Source organism: Diadema setosum, chromosome 5 (assembly GCF_964275005.1).
Source record: "Diadema setosum chromosome 5, eeDiaSeto1, whole genome shotgun sequence".
In the NCBI taxonomy this organism is placed as follows: domain Eukaryota; kingdom Metazoa; phylum Echinodermata; class Echinoidea; order Diadematoida; family Diadematidae; genus Diadema; species Diadema setosum.
This window is the reverse complement of record NC_092689.1, coordinates 622,565-638,145: the sequence shown is the minus strand read 5'-3', so window position 1 is coordinate 638,145 and position 15,581 is coordinate 622,565. Positions and strand designations below refer to the sequence as shown.

The 15,581-nt window shown below is 38.8% G+C and overlaps 1 protein-coding gene across 14 annotated transcripts in view; it reads right to left on the bottom strand.

Annotated features, from left to right (window-relative positions):
- The window catches only part of LOC140228490 (CUGBP Elav-like family member 1-A), a 135,377-nt gene extending 120,033 nt beyond the window's left edge, over nt 1-15,344 (bottom strand). For all 14 annotated transcript variants that reach the window (XM_072308707.1, XM_072308716.1, XM_072308714.1 and 11 more), the window contains exon 1: nt 14,994-15,344. In XM_072308707.1, coding sequence (XP_072164808.1) covers nt 14,994-14,996 — 3 coding nt within the window. In that variant the 5' untranslated portion in view covers nt 14,997-15,344. The remainder of the gene's footprint in view (nt 1-14,993) is intronic.
- Nucleotides 15,345-15,581: the final 237 nt, after the last annotated feature.

Genomic DNA, 15,581 nt, shown 5'->3' with positions numbered 1-15,581 from the left:
GTAGTAGTTTATTATCCTGAGTATGATGCAGGTCACTACACAAGAATATCGCAGCTATCATCAGCAGTCAAATCTCTCCACACATCTAGTCCCATGAGGTATATGTCAGCCATTGGAGGCTTCAAACTCAATCGTGCATGTGGTGCAAAGGATAGTGGCCTCTTCTTTGCTCTATCCAAATTCCATTGGCAAATAAACTAATCGATAAATCCAGTCTCACAAAGTCCATTAACACAACACAAAGGTATTATCTCCAAGGCATGGATACATGCATCCCCTGCATACAATTGTACATGCAATTTTGGGTTTGCCTTTTGTTTGCTAAAGATAGAAGCTGAACAAATATAACTCACTTTGAACAGCACTATAACTTAAATCATCATATTTCGATTATCTTACTGTATAAAGTTGCTTCTGCTGTTGCATTGCTATTTCCTATATGACTGCAATGTAACATCAAATAGACAAAATCCTTCACCAGGAAGCAATAGATATGAATAAAGAATTATCAGAGTACACTTTTGGTTACAAATCACACATAAGTTGTCAGCATGTCCTAATCATGTTGAAGGCTAAATAGGCTAAGGCAGTTTTACACTGCAATCATAGTACAAACACTTCCTACTTTCATTGTGATGCCTACAGTCATATCCATTTATTCAGCTCATGAAACTTTTCCCAACAAATAAATACTTAGCTACATAGACTGGTTTATCCCTAACTATCATCTAACAATTATTCCTTGAAATTGCTGATAGATGTCAATCTTGACTGCATGGCCAATGACTACAGCTTGAGCAGCATTTTTTTTTTTTTGTTGTTGTTGAAAATCACCCATTTAGAGATCTTGTTCTTTTCCAAATTTCTGTTTACTGCAATAAACCAATATCCCTCCAAAACGATTGGTCAACACAGCCACCAATAATCATTTCCTTGAGAAATCAGTTTCTTTATCATACAATCCTATCTCCTCATCCTCTGCAATTGAAGTTTTACTTCAAATAAAAACAGATGTGTTCTGTTTAATGTAACAACAATCTTCAAACATATGCTAGCAGTATGTTTTCCTTGGTTACACATGTCTGACTGCACATAATTTTCCCAATTTCTCTCTCTTGTGCACTGTAATGAACACTGAAAGCATTGCCAAATAACTATTCCTAAATTACTAGTGTGTTCTGAGCACAGAGCAACTCATTTCATTCTTCAGTGAGTGGCCCACTGGTGCAGCTAGTCTTATAACAAAGGGTTGAAACTGATCATCTGCTGGGGTAACTGGTGATGATTATGTAACATCCTACTTGCATAATACTACTACCCCTAGTCTCACCACTGGAGCAGAACAGAATCCACCTACACTTTGTTATTGTAACAAAAACTTTATGGGCCTTGTCTTTGATGCAAGGAGTGAACCTAGAGTCTGTAATGAAGGTCTAATGGTTTAGGTTTATATCCCATAGGGGCCTACTGCTGCGTGATAGGAAATACAAGATGTATGCTTTAATTTCAATGTTCAATTCAAACTTATATCATCTGTTCATATCTTTATTCATTATCTCCTTTTGGCTTTTTGGGTTAAGAAAGGTACTCTTAGTGTTACCAAATGTGGGGGTTCATACTCCTGACCGGAATTGGCAAACACATCACTAGAGTGATAACCTAAACATCTACAGGGATTCATATTACGGGGATGATTCTCTGAATAAAAACATGTCTTTTGACAAGAAGTTCATTCTGACAAAATATGTGAAATTCTGAATGCACAACTACAAAACCATGCAAATGCTACCCATGTTCTTTTAACTTATTTGAATCTTATCAGGATCGTAAGAGTTAAAAAACATCCATGAGAGCGAAATAAGTTGCATATTTCATTATACTCTCTGCTCCATAGAAGTTGAAATAATCCACTAAATCCAATAATGCACTAAGCTTTCTCTTAGCGTCGACTGTTCCACAAAGTGCATGGGAGTATCATTTAACAACTTTTTTTTTAAAAAGTACTAGTAAGTGAATGACAATAACTGACTGTTCCATGCCACAACAGTTTTTTTTTTTTTTTTTTTTTTTGGGGGGGGGGTGTGGGTATGCTGAAGTAAAAGCAGTGATTTACATATCATTATATCAATTCTATTTCCACTATATTTTGTGCATGGAATTGCATCTGATTATATACAGGAACTAGAATTTTCTATGATGTTTTAATGCAGCCTGGCAAACCTCATCTGATGAAAACTCAATATGATCTGCACAATGTGAGAAGACAGTAATCCAAACGATGTTACATGTTTTAAGCCATAGCTTTCAATGTGCAGAAGCCATAAGAAGTACATAAATGCACAGGGGTCAAATAATGGTGAGAAAGACGGAACACTGGCCCCCAAATTGAAATGAATGCTTTAGTTGTCCATCCAGATGGTTGATTTGCCTTTCAAATGCTGTTTTCAGGAATCCTAAAAAGCCTTAAAGTCAGAACCAACAATATTTCCATTAAATCATTACTATGAATCACTGCCCTTCTGACAAAATCAGATCAAAAGGTCAGAAACATGTATGATGGTCATTCAAAGTGAAATTGAAAGGTTGACATTGACGTCACTTGCAATGGACAAATGACAATGCATAGCCAAACAGAGCTAGAAGAGAGTCTGGAAACTGTCCAGCAATGTATTCACTTACATTGGTCCTTGAAACTAATGTGAGACTGCTGCAACATGGTGTTCTGCTTCCCCCTAGCATCAGTTATGGCTTAAAACATATCAATGTAAGCTCACTATCTTGCACAAATCCCACATAGGCAATGGATTAGCTCAATCAAAATGCCAATGAAAACTGCACAGAAGCAAGAATGTAATAGGGAGGTACAATAGTTTCCAAGCTCCCCGGTATAACAAAACCTACGCCAGTCTAGATCACAGTGATGGTGAGATATAATTAAGCCTATACAACAACAAAATAAAATGTGAAGACTATCTAGTGGTAGATTTGTCATGGTGTCTCTGGAGGGAAGCCATGTCGAGAGGAATGTTGCATATTTATCTTTTTTTGAGGCTGCTGGTGAGGACAGCCAAACTTGTTCATTAAACATTGTCCATTATCATTACTCCAAATTCTGATTTTAAATATTCTTTGTATTTAATAAATTGATGAAGTCAGAAATGGTTTCTCCTTTAAAAATAATGGTTGATATCATGAAATTAGAAATGTGAAAAAAAAAAAAGAAAATCTTCTTCAATAAAGTATCTACTGTCTATTCTTTAGATTGGCAGCATCTACTCGTCATCCTCTACAATTACAAATCAGCCGTTGTGACCAACCACCGCTGATACACGCCACACAACTAGCACACTTTTGTGTTTAATCATGTTTGCAGTTTATCAATGTACGAAACTCAAAAGAATGTGCCATTCATTGGAGGTGTTCCTAACTCGGTTACCATGAGAATGGAGTCAGTCAGGCCTGCTTGGGGCGAAACCAGCCCGAACAGTATAAGCAGACAAGAGACCACTTTTTCAAGAGGGCTTTCGAACTTTCAATCGGAAACTCTGGAATCCACCCGCAGTATCTAAAATGGGGTATACTACCCCTCTCAAGTAACTTGTGCATTTTTGGCCAGCTCCTGGCCCAAACTAAAATATCCTGCGCCAAGCAGTAAAAACTGCATTTTGTCACTGAGTTCTTTTTTTTCACCCCACCCCCCTCCCCCCACACACACCCGTAATATCTGTCACTGCTAGTTCTCTAAAATGCTGACATCTTTTGGAAAAAAAAAAAATGGAATGGGAAAAAATAAGAGCTTTATAATGTAACACTGCCACAAAAAACAGAGACTTCTCTTCTTCTTTTTTTTTTTAATGCAAGAAATGTGCATGCACAAGAAAGACCAGTATAATTATCTAGTTCTTTTGGGAGTAAAAGCAGAATGCATGCACAGCTTGCCGCCATGTTTCAATGGAAGCCACTGATCTGTGTGACTCTTACATATAGATTGCTATAGGCAGGCGGGCACTAGATCTCTGCACCGAGGTGGATGTCATGTGACCAAACACTGAAATAAAACTGGTGAGCCAGAGAGTGAGCATTTACACTGGCAAAAAAAAAAAAAAAAAAAAAAAAAAAAAAAAAAAAACTGAATAAAACTGCGTTGTTTCAAAACAACACTTCACCTCTGAGGAGGGTTTAAAAATTCTGCTCACATGCCTAGCTACCTGTACTTCTGATGAAATTTAAATGTGACAAAAAAAAAGTATGGTTTTGGGTGGCAGTGTAAATACCCCTTACAGAGATGGGGTTTTTTACATTTCTTTTAAAAATATTTTCCCAAATATTACGAACTCACTGTGAAAGCAGTCAAACACAGGCCTTACAAAACAAGTCGCCAAGATGGCCACATACCTCTCAGCAGGTGGAGGCCATGCTGTCTTTGTTTCTTTGTTGTGCTGACAGAAGGCCCTTACCCCCTCCCCCTTCCTCTTTATAAAACCAAATTCATGGTAATGAAATACCATTAGTTTAATCGTTGTCTCTTCCTCTCCCACAACTTGGTTACAACAAAAAACTTTGCAGATCAATAACCTTCCATCTTGAGAGGTGTGACCTATGACCTATACCAGTGCTACCAAACAAAAAAAACATGTATCTTTGTTCATCATAGAGTGCTGGGGGCTACATGTTTCTCAGAGAATGAATGACCCACAGAAAAAGTTGGTTTGGGATTTGAAGATATAGTATTCGAAATGGACTAAGTACTTGGCAAAATGACTAAATAACAGTGGTGTCCCACCATGAATTTAACAGTCACCTTTTGTAGTGACTGTAACATATCTTGTGTTATTTTTCCTCATTTTGAAGAAGACCCAAATACTAAAACCAGAAATGTTTGTGTGCATTTTGATTTACCAAATTTTGTGAGAGCCAAGATTTGTGAAATTAAAATGCACACTATCAATGCATAGAATGCCAGTAGCAATTTGTAATAATTTCATGCCGCGAAAATATCTTGCTTTATAGTTGATATGATGATATTTTTCTCAAAACTATTCTAGAATTACTAAAGTGATAATCATGTTGGAATTTACCTCCCCCACAACAACAAAAAAAAGGAAAGAAAAATAATTGAAGAACGCAATGTCAGGAGGACCACATATTGGTTCATTTGGTTAATTGGATTCTTGCATAAACAAGGGAGAAATATCAAAAGACTTTAGTAAATCAATATATGCAGCATTTATTTTTTCCAACATACATTTTCAGGGAAAATTGTAACAGTTTAAAATAAAAAAGAACAAGCAGACAAGTACTCTTGTTTCCCAGCTGTACATGTCTTATAACACCTCTCCCCCTCCCAGGCACACTGCCTTCAGTGGGGCAACAACACTGAAGGATCAGAAATGCCCAATGTCCATTCAGAAAGAGGTACAAGACTACAGTGTGAGTATCACCTCATATCCCAATGCCTGAATTGTGTGCTCTATGACTCATGCCTGGCAAGCTTGAATGAAATGTGTTGGTATAATCATTCTTGGACTGTATGTTCAAAAGGCTAGCCTGGGGATGAGGGTTTCGGGTAAACAGGAGGGAGTTGGAGGTTGATGGGAACTTGATTATAGATACTGCTATTGATATAATACTCTGTTTTGTTCTTTCAATGTTTAAGGAAAGTCCACAAGAAAGTTACTTCAGAAATGATCATCTTCTCATTATTCAATCTCCACCTCTGAATTAATCTACCTCATATTCATTTGAGAAATATGCAATGAAACATCATCATTAAATCTGCATAAAATTAGAATGCAAAACAAGCCCTACTCTTCTGAAGTGTGTTGCCAATGAAGAATCAATATTTCACAAATTCAAAAGCTCACAAAAATTCTGCAACAAAACAGAACATTCCATATGATCAGCATGGACTCCACTGACAGAGAGTTTATTTGCATTGTTTAATTATCATATGGAATATTAACAAAGGATGGTAAAACTTATGATAAACTAAAACAGGTAGAATAGCAAACCACATACAATGCAGCTGTGATTTCGGGAACCTGACTGATTATGTAAATCAGAGTTATTCTAATCAGAGTGTTACAAAACTATATGATGCTACACAGTACCATTAAAATCAACTAAAACTCACTGTCAGGAAATAAATTGTATGCAAACATGCCATTTCAATGTGTTAAGGTGGACATCTTGCCCAGCAAATTCAAAACGCAAAGTCTCCTGAGGGCAAACTTCCAGTGGAACAAAAGAAAAACAAAAACAAAAGCAAACAAAAAACAAAACACACAAATAATGATCAATAGGCTTAAGGGCTTTTTACACTTGTGTTTCTTAACCCCGGACTTTCTCTGACCCAGGACTATCGTTAGTCCCGTACCAACTTTTTCAGCTTTTTACACTCGCCAATTAGTCCCGTACTATCTCTTGTCCGGGGCTAAGGAGAAAACTGACCTTTTTACACTCGTATTTCTTAGCCCCGGACTTTCCAAACCACATGAATATTCATAATTACGCTGTGTACTGTACACGTACACGCACGCACCGGCAGCACTTGATTACCTCGTTTCTGATTGGTCAGTGAGGGTCGGACTTCGTCTCCGTCGCTTAGCCCAGGATTATTTTTTCGTTCTGTTTACACTCACTTGCTTGGCACCGCAATTGCGGTGCTAGCACCGCAATTGCGGTGCTAACCCCTGCTATTTTGCAGGGCCAGATAGTACCGTACTATCGGTGGGGCTAGCCCACTTTGGCAAAAACGAGTGTAAACAGAAAGTGGGCTAAGGATAGTGCCGTACCAACGGTGGGGCTAAGGCCCCCCCTTAGCCCCACCGTTGGTCCGGGGCTAAGCAAAAATTTACAAGTGTAAAAAGCCCTATAGTATACATCTCAAGATTTCATGGTCCCTTTGTAACCTCCAAGGCCAAGGCACATGTGACTGCAGACATTAGAATGTAGCCAGCCAGTCGATGTCTAGTCACGGCTGCACTTCTCTGCTGCAAAGGGTCAGGAGTTCCTGTATGAATGACCTACAAGCCACAGCCAATAACCACTTTTTGGATTCTATTGCTTCTATCCCTCTCCGTTTATCACATGGATTTCCTGCAAAGGTGCTCAGTATTCATCAACAGGAACAGCATAATGAGTCAATACCTCCCGACTGTAATCAATAGCCAAAGTGTTTGAACAATATCTTGTAATTTAAATGAATATTTTTTATATATTTTGTTTGTTTGGTTTTTTTTATAAAGATTTCAAGTGCTTAAATCTATTCAAAAATGTAAAAGTTTTGATTAGTATAATATAGGGCCTACTCATCCAGCAGCAGATTACATGAGGGATGTACATGTAGAGTGGTTCTGGATAGCCCCCAACCAGACCTCTGGCTGCACAGGTCATTATAGTGGCTGCATCAGCACCAAGTTCAGGTTGGGGTCATGAGAAAGACGTAAGCCACAAGAACAGACAGTGCTTATCAACCATATTCTAACAACAACGAAATGTCCATAAAAAGGCATACCTGGTAGTCCATGTAATTCTCTAAGAAGATACATTCACATCGTTGGTTTAAAGATCACAGAATACCCCCTCCCCCAAATTTCTTACAATTCAATGTTCTCAGAAATGATCACAAAATAAATACTTTATATAGCATTTGTCTTGCTTTAACTTGGCATCAGGAAGATTTAAGAGGAAATTTGTTTGCCAACACATAACCCCTCCCCCCCCCCCCCCAGCCATGCACAAGTAATGACAAACATCCAATCTTCAGTATAGGGTAACATGACAGAATTCAACCTACCTAATATTTTCAAACCACCATTCTAATATCTTGTCTTACTTTCTCTTGTAACTAATTGGTCTAGGGATACACTGGATGCAAAATTCATACTCTTATGTAACTCTGGAAGAAAAACTTGCAGTACACTATCTCATCAGAAAGTCAACGACCTCTAGAAAGTTGGCTTCAATCAAAACACAGACAGCAAACGGAAAAAGGTAATTTGCTGATTTCAGCATGGTGCATGAAGAGCTGTAGCTTTCTACAGGTAGAGTGCATGAGAACTCAAAGTACCAGAAATTGCTCAGTAATTATTTTCTTCAAAGGTAGTGCCAATGCTATGTGCCCCTATGGATAGATGGAACAAAATGCACAGACACAAACAATGCTAGTCACAATAGCATAACCCTAGTCTAAACTGCATTTGCTCCACTAGAATGGCTAAAGGTGCCATAATCTGGTCAGTTAGCCGGATTTCATAAGCAGGAGGCTACAACTCCCCGCATGGTGACTTGCCCAAGGCAATAGGCCCGTTCACAAACAACGAAAATCAAAATTTCAATCGCGATCCAAATTTCGATTTTTTTTTTGACCGTTCATACACAAGGAAAAATCGCACTTCGCAGCAAGGAAAGAACGATCAGTGGCCAAATTGCGCATGCGCGAAACTTGCATGACCGAAGACTGACCCCGCAGTCCCAATAGAGTTTCGCACGCGCTACGAACGATGGGATTAAAAATACCGATTTCCGAATCTCGATCGCGCTCACACACACGACGCTTGGCAAAATAATCGCGATTATTCTGAAAAATCGCACTAATAGTGCGAGTTGGATCGCGATAAGGATCGCGGTAATTAGTGAGATTTTTCTGTCCACACTGGAAAAAATTTCGAAATTTTTATCGCGATAAGAAAATTGATTTTTAAATCGCACTTTTTCCCTTGTGTGTGAATGGGCCTAATATGACTTGAACTATATATAAGATATAAAGTAAAATGATTTAGCCCTTGCCCAAAATGCCCCCCCCCCCCCCCCCCTTGGTTCAGATGCCCTGACAAGTAGGCAGCCTTCACTGGCTTGATCAATATTAGTTTAATTTTCTGATGAAGATACTACTATAGCCAACATGATGTAATTGGATCTTCTCTATCTTAAGCTTTGAACATTCAGAGCCAATTTCATAAAAGCTCTAGGACTTTTAGCAAGTGTCCTAGATCTCTTCTGGGGCTGATGAAGACAAAGGCAAACAAATCTGACAAAGTTCGAGTGAATTTTGTCCGTATTATTTTTTTTTTTTTTCACTGAACTTTTACCTCAGAGAAGGTAAACTGCAAACAACCCACAACTAGTATCTCAAAAACTCTGGCTAGTGAAGACCCCATCTTTCACATTCTGATACCCCACACTGCGACTTTCATTCTTAGTAAGACTTTGTAAAGACCTAGGTGATAAATGGCACAAATAAGATGCTAAATTACCAGCCTCTATACACCACACAGAAAGGAATGCCACCTCAGACAGATTGCTGAGGCAGACAGAAAGTCTGATGTATTCAAACACTGATGGTGTTCTTGCATCATAGACTCCCCAATCAAAGTGGGTACTTCAGCATTAGAACACTCCTTTCCTATAATACCAGCTCTGATCAACAATAGGATTCAACTTGGACAATAACAATGTTTTCCAGCAGGCCTCCCCCACTTGAACAACCAGCCCATTTTTAGTTAGTTGTGTCTCTTGGCAGTGCATAGCACAGGCCTAATTCTGGAGTGAAAATGCTCTTTCCTTTCTTCTGTTTACCTCATACATTTCACAGTATTTTTATGTTAGTGAATTTCATGACTTGACTGATACTTCCAAAATATGATAACTCAAGAAAACATTGTCATCTACATAACACCTCACCCTGTATGATCTCCTCCGTGTGAAATTATCTCATTTTTGTTTTCCTGAAGAGATCAAACTTATTCTCATTCAATAACTAAGGTTCACTGTGGTCTCAATTGTGAAACATTACACTCATGAAATCATATAGAAATATACAGCATACATGCTATGTACCTCATTAGAATATTCATATCAGTACATATCACCTCCAATTTTCTTAGAGATAAGCACACTTTCCAACTGGAATGACAAGTTAGAATATCACCTAGGCCTATATGCTATAAGTATACCTGCGACATATTCTCTGTTAGCTACTAGGGAAGCATTTTTATTAAAAACAAGTCATATTACATGCAAGGAGTAAGTTTTTAGTTAAATAACTACTTCATCAACTTTAACATATTGATTTTCTTGGTGGATCTGATCTTTGGAATCTTATGAGAACTAAAAGCACGATAAATAAGCTAGATGATAAACAAGGGCATAAGAATATTTGTGTATCACATGACTAGTTATTAGTATACACGGGTCTTGATCAACATCATAGCCCATTCATCATAATTCATTTTTTGAGCCAAGTTTACACCCAAGATCATGACATCTGTACATCCCTGGCAATGCAAAATTGCTTTGGACTACTTAAAAAATATCAATTAAAAGCTTGATCATCAGGCAGAAGAGTTTCCATACCAAGGTGTACATTATTTTATTCAAGGGTCAAAGTACTGGCAAACGTCATCTATGCAGAATGCACAAACAATACTTTGTAATCTCAATAAACTGTTATCAGCTTATCGAGCAAAATCATGATTCTTTAAGGACAAATGTATTTTGAAACTTGAACTTTGTCATTTGATAGAATCTCTCTCTTCTACTGCATGCTCCAAAATTAAGAATTTGAACACACCTACTCCTCATACAGGAAAATTGTAATCGCCATTTCAAGTCACAGAACAAGGCACAATCAATATTAATAGGCCTACATGGTATATTCTGAATAAATTTTCGTCCTAAATAGTAGTGAAATGAGTAACTTATGAAAATATAACACCAATGTGCTTTTTTTCGTCCCCATGAAGGGAAATTATTCACTTTTTTCCTGAAAAGGGATTAACACTTAAATTTCTTATTCTGTCTTTATACTTATCAACTTTAAAGCACAAGTTTGAGGTATTAGTCAAATATTTCATAGCCTGAGACATTAGGCAAGACCCACTCGGGATGAAATATGGATAATATATTATTCAGTGTAAGTTTGCCTTCATGGAATACTACTCTTCTGAATCAAAGGGGGGGGGGATACTGACAGTAGTCGTGACAATGGTATTAAAGGCTTGTGTCATTGTAAAGCCTACAGGTAATGAATAGCTGCTTTAGTGAATTTACAGGTTTGTACTTCTTTCTTGCTGGTAGCATAAGCATTACAAAGTCTGTTTGAAATTAAAATCCTTCCAGCATATCTACCACAACTGGTTGTACTGTTGGGAACAGTGTAGAAACTGTAAAACGAGGAATGTTTGCATGCATACTTTAATTTTGCGAGAGCCAAGATTCGCGAAATATAAATGCACACAACAGTTCTAATCTACACTACATGCACTGAATGCCAATGGCAATTCGCGAGAATTTCATGCTGCAAAAAAGGCCGTCGGCTCCAATTCGAGAAAATTTCATGCCGCGAATATCATGTTTTACAGAATCAGATTTTGTCCACAGTTTGCCTGCAGTAAGCCCTGTCTGTTCTCTTCTGTCACCCTACATGTCCTCAGTACTGCCCTATGATTATGCATGCTATTACACATTCCTGACACTCCTTTTAAGAACACCTGCTTCAAAAATCAGTGAGAGGGCAATGGTGAGTTCCTTCCCAACAGATGGAATGCCCACATCAAATCTTTTTTTTTTGTTTTTTGTTTTTTGTTTTTTAGGCGAATTTCTTTTTTTTTTTTCATTGAGTTTTTATTGATCAAATTAACAAGATTACAAAGACATCACAACAAAATTTACTAATAATAAATAATAGCCCACATCAAATCTTAAAAGTAAGGGTCTATTTCACTAAAGGAGACGTCGCTATGACTGCTGGGACTGTTCAGTCGCGGCAACTTGTGTGACTCGAAGACAAAAAAAAAAAGGATTGCGCTCTCACCAAGAAGGCAACTCCTGGTGGGTAGGTGGGTAACGTCTGAGACATATCCAAACAAGGTGACAACTTATTCGCTTAGAAGTAGCAGGGATGTAGCCGCAATGCCCATGGTGGTGCAGTAACTTTCCCATGATGTCTCTGCAAGGTTGCGGAAACGTCACAGACTAAATCAGTCTCAATGATGTGGTCACAACTGATAGACCATTGTGGAAATAACTGTTGAGACATGCTGGAGACAAGAAAAAGTCTTTGAAAAAACTGAACATGTTTCTCCCTAGAGGCCCGCCTAGTCTCCAGGAGATGACACAGAGACTAGAGTCACCTCTAGGTTGCTACATTGTCTCCAGGCCAATGAGATACTGTATACGCCAAATATTTTACAAGGTTTTTATGTACCCCATGTTCGTGTCTTAACCTGTCATTCATTTTGAATGAAACGCTGGACCTGGTTCTTTAGTATACATGTCATTTTAATACTTCCTTGAACTTGAATAAAGTCATGATTAAACAAAACATCACGAATTTTGCGAGGCAGGTGCTATTTGCGAAATTACAGACACGCTAAAATAATGACTCTGATCCACGATATGAATGTGACCCAAATGTATGCATAACTCTGTATAGTGTGCTGTAGTCCACGATCGCAAATTTAACCACTTGTGAAATCGTCCGGAAGTCCCGATTTGCGAAAATTTAGACTCGCCAAATATAAGGTGTATACAGTACAAGTAACTCACTTTTGCCGCAACTACAGTGTAGGTGACCATATGTCTAGCTCGGTAATGATTTAGTATCTTCTACATTTATTTGATGGCTTTTTACCCCTCCCCCACCCCCCCCCCCAAAAAAAATGAATAAATAAAATACAAATACAAACACAAATAAAAAATAAACACGAATAAAAAATGTTTAAAAAATCATACGATACCAGTATCAAAATCAGTTAGATTGTATAAAAGTTTTATTTTGATAATGAGAAGTTGAGCTCTCAGTTGAAAAACCTCTCATCCACTTTTATGCATTGGAAGTAAACATTATGGCGACTGCACAAAAACAGCCAGCAAGACATTGTTGGCATGCTGACCTTCACCTTTCAACTAGTAGCTTACCCTTGATGCCTTTACACACTACAGTGTCGCGTCACGGGGAGTTTCCAGGGACACTCAGGAGTTTACACAGTAATTATGGTTCTAGGGCAAAATTTTTAGAAAAGTCACTTGGCATTTTACCTGCGAGGCCTTTCATATGAGATCTCCTGGGTTCACCAGGTAGATCCAAATGAAATTTGCAAAGCGTAAAAGGGAGGGCATTAGGAGATCCAGATCAAATACCATGTAGGGCCTATATGACTAGATTCTGTCACGCAAGAACATCTTGTTGGTTCAAAGTACTCTAAATAACATTCATAATGTACTTTCACCACCTGAAGTGCTTTTTTATCACTTCAAGAGTTCCCGACTTGACTGCATGCCCTTATAATTTGTACTCAAGTTCAGTGGTGTGAGCTCTGATTTCTTCTCATGGCAACTACCAGTAGGCTACCTGTAACACGTTAGTTGGGAAATGCTGATGATGTGATCAATTGACATCACAGAAGTGAGTGCATATAATGTATACCACTTGGCAGGCAGTGATTTGGCTCAGTCAGAAGCGCACTTGCCCCCAGATCCAAGGGTACTGGGTTCAATTCCCTAGTTTCACTGAGCAATACTGTGTGTAAGCATTTCATCCCCTCTAGTAAGCAGCAAAACACTCTGTCCCTCTGATAGGACATTAAAGGTGCATGGTCCCGGTGTTTTAGTCAAATGCATATGCGGTCGCACGGCGCAAGTTTCCTATTGAGACCTACGCTATCGACTCCTCTTTAGCGCTTACGTTTTGGCCTACTTCCCCCGAGTCCGAAGAAGTCCAATCCACTGTAGTCAGTGGTCCGATCACAGTTCGGCTCATGATTCGGCTGAGGGGGATGACTGCTTTAATAGCAAACTTCTTTTCTGATGTCATAATAACAAGCACATATGCACGCACCCTGGCATTACTACAGATTGCACGATGCACAGAGAAGACAACGAAGGCAACGTTACTTAGCAACACCTAAGCACTTTACTCTTGATGACAGCTCAACTTCGGTAATCTTCGTAACGGTGATCGGCAGTATCATCAACAGCGCCCTCTACACTACCAGGACTATGCCCAGACACGGAGGTCCCACGTGTGAACTAGCAACTGACTCATCCACGTAAAAGATTCAATTTCATTCATTCAACACAAAGAGCATGGTGCTAAACCCAGTGAAGTGAAATAATAAGAAATATACTTTTCCTCAATATCAACTAAAGAATTAGCACAATAAATCTGATCACATATTAAATATGGAACTGATATAAAAAATCAAGTAACTCGATAAAAGATACAAGGTAATTAGACCCTATGAATCAAACCTCATATGAATGGCTACTAGCTAGATAAGTAGGCCTACAAGGGTAATTTCTGTCCTAAAATGCCTATCTACCATAAAAGTCCAAAAACACATAAAGCACATTCTTACTAACAATGTGGCAACAAGAATTCATAATTCCAATTCAGAGTAAAATTTAGAGTTTCACTAGGAGTAAAGTTTTGGTAATGACCTGGGCCCGTTTTAATTAGGCCTGACTAGATTATATTTAAATCAGCAAATGGACAAGCAAGGATATAACTTATGATATCAAAATGCACATGAATTGAATTTTCTATGATTTTCTTTTTCTTGTTGTTAGTCTACATCCTATCTACTCATCTCTCTGCTTTTCACTAGTACTGATTCGACATCATTTGTACTGGTAAATTCACATAGAAATAGTATAATAGACTGGTCCATCCGTACTTTAAAGAATTCACATTCTCAGGATATCTTTGCTCATTTGGAATATATTAGGAACCAGAATCCGAGGTGGATCTGTATTAAATTCACTCCAGGTCCAGGCAGGAGCATTTACAGAAATAATGTAAAAGCCGGCATGGTTACAGTCTCTATTAGATGGGCACACAGTCACTGATGCTGCTACATCAAATACAAAACACCTGCCCTCTCTTGCCGCAAGCATGCGCCCACACACAAGGCACACAAAACACACCACAACATTGCGAGGAGACAGGAATCCACATGGGTGGAGGGAGAGGGGAAACACAGTGCACTTACCATAAAAGGAAAATACTGTCTACCCTGACTGGAGCTTGCAAAACATATGAGACTTGCACTGTATCCGTCTTGCAATGCTCCCTGCTTGCGGCTGGAGCGTGTGTTGTATCTTGCTCAACTAGGAATCCTCTCACTCTGCCCAAGATGATGGAGATAACTCTCTCGGCTTGTCAAATCCCTGTGATGTTGGTCGTTGTAGAAAGTCAAGGCAAAAGCAGCAAGAATTTTTGGCCCACGTTTTCGTCCTGCGGCCTGCTGGGGATGTAAAAGATGGAGTGTAAAGGGTACAATGTCATTGAAGTGTATGAGATGTGGGTCCTGACACAAGGCTGATACAGCTCAGCGCATAGACATGCAATACACACAGCTAGTCCACACACTCTGGGACACACAAGCACAAATGAAGGCTTCTCATAGCTAGCATGCAGAGCACACAGAAGGCATTAGATCAATGCAAGTGCATGCTTTAGCTACAGGGCTGGATGTGCTGGAGCCCCCTAACCCTCACCAAGCACGTGGACTACTCCATTTGCACACACTGGGGGTGTAAGATTGTCAGTAGTGTGTGAGGGTTTAGCATGGGTTAGG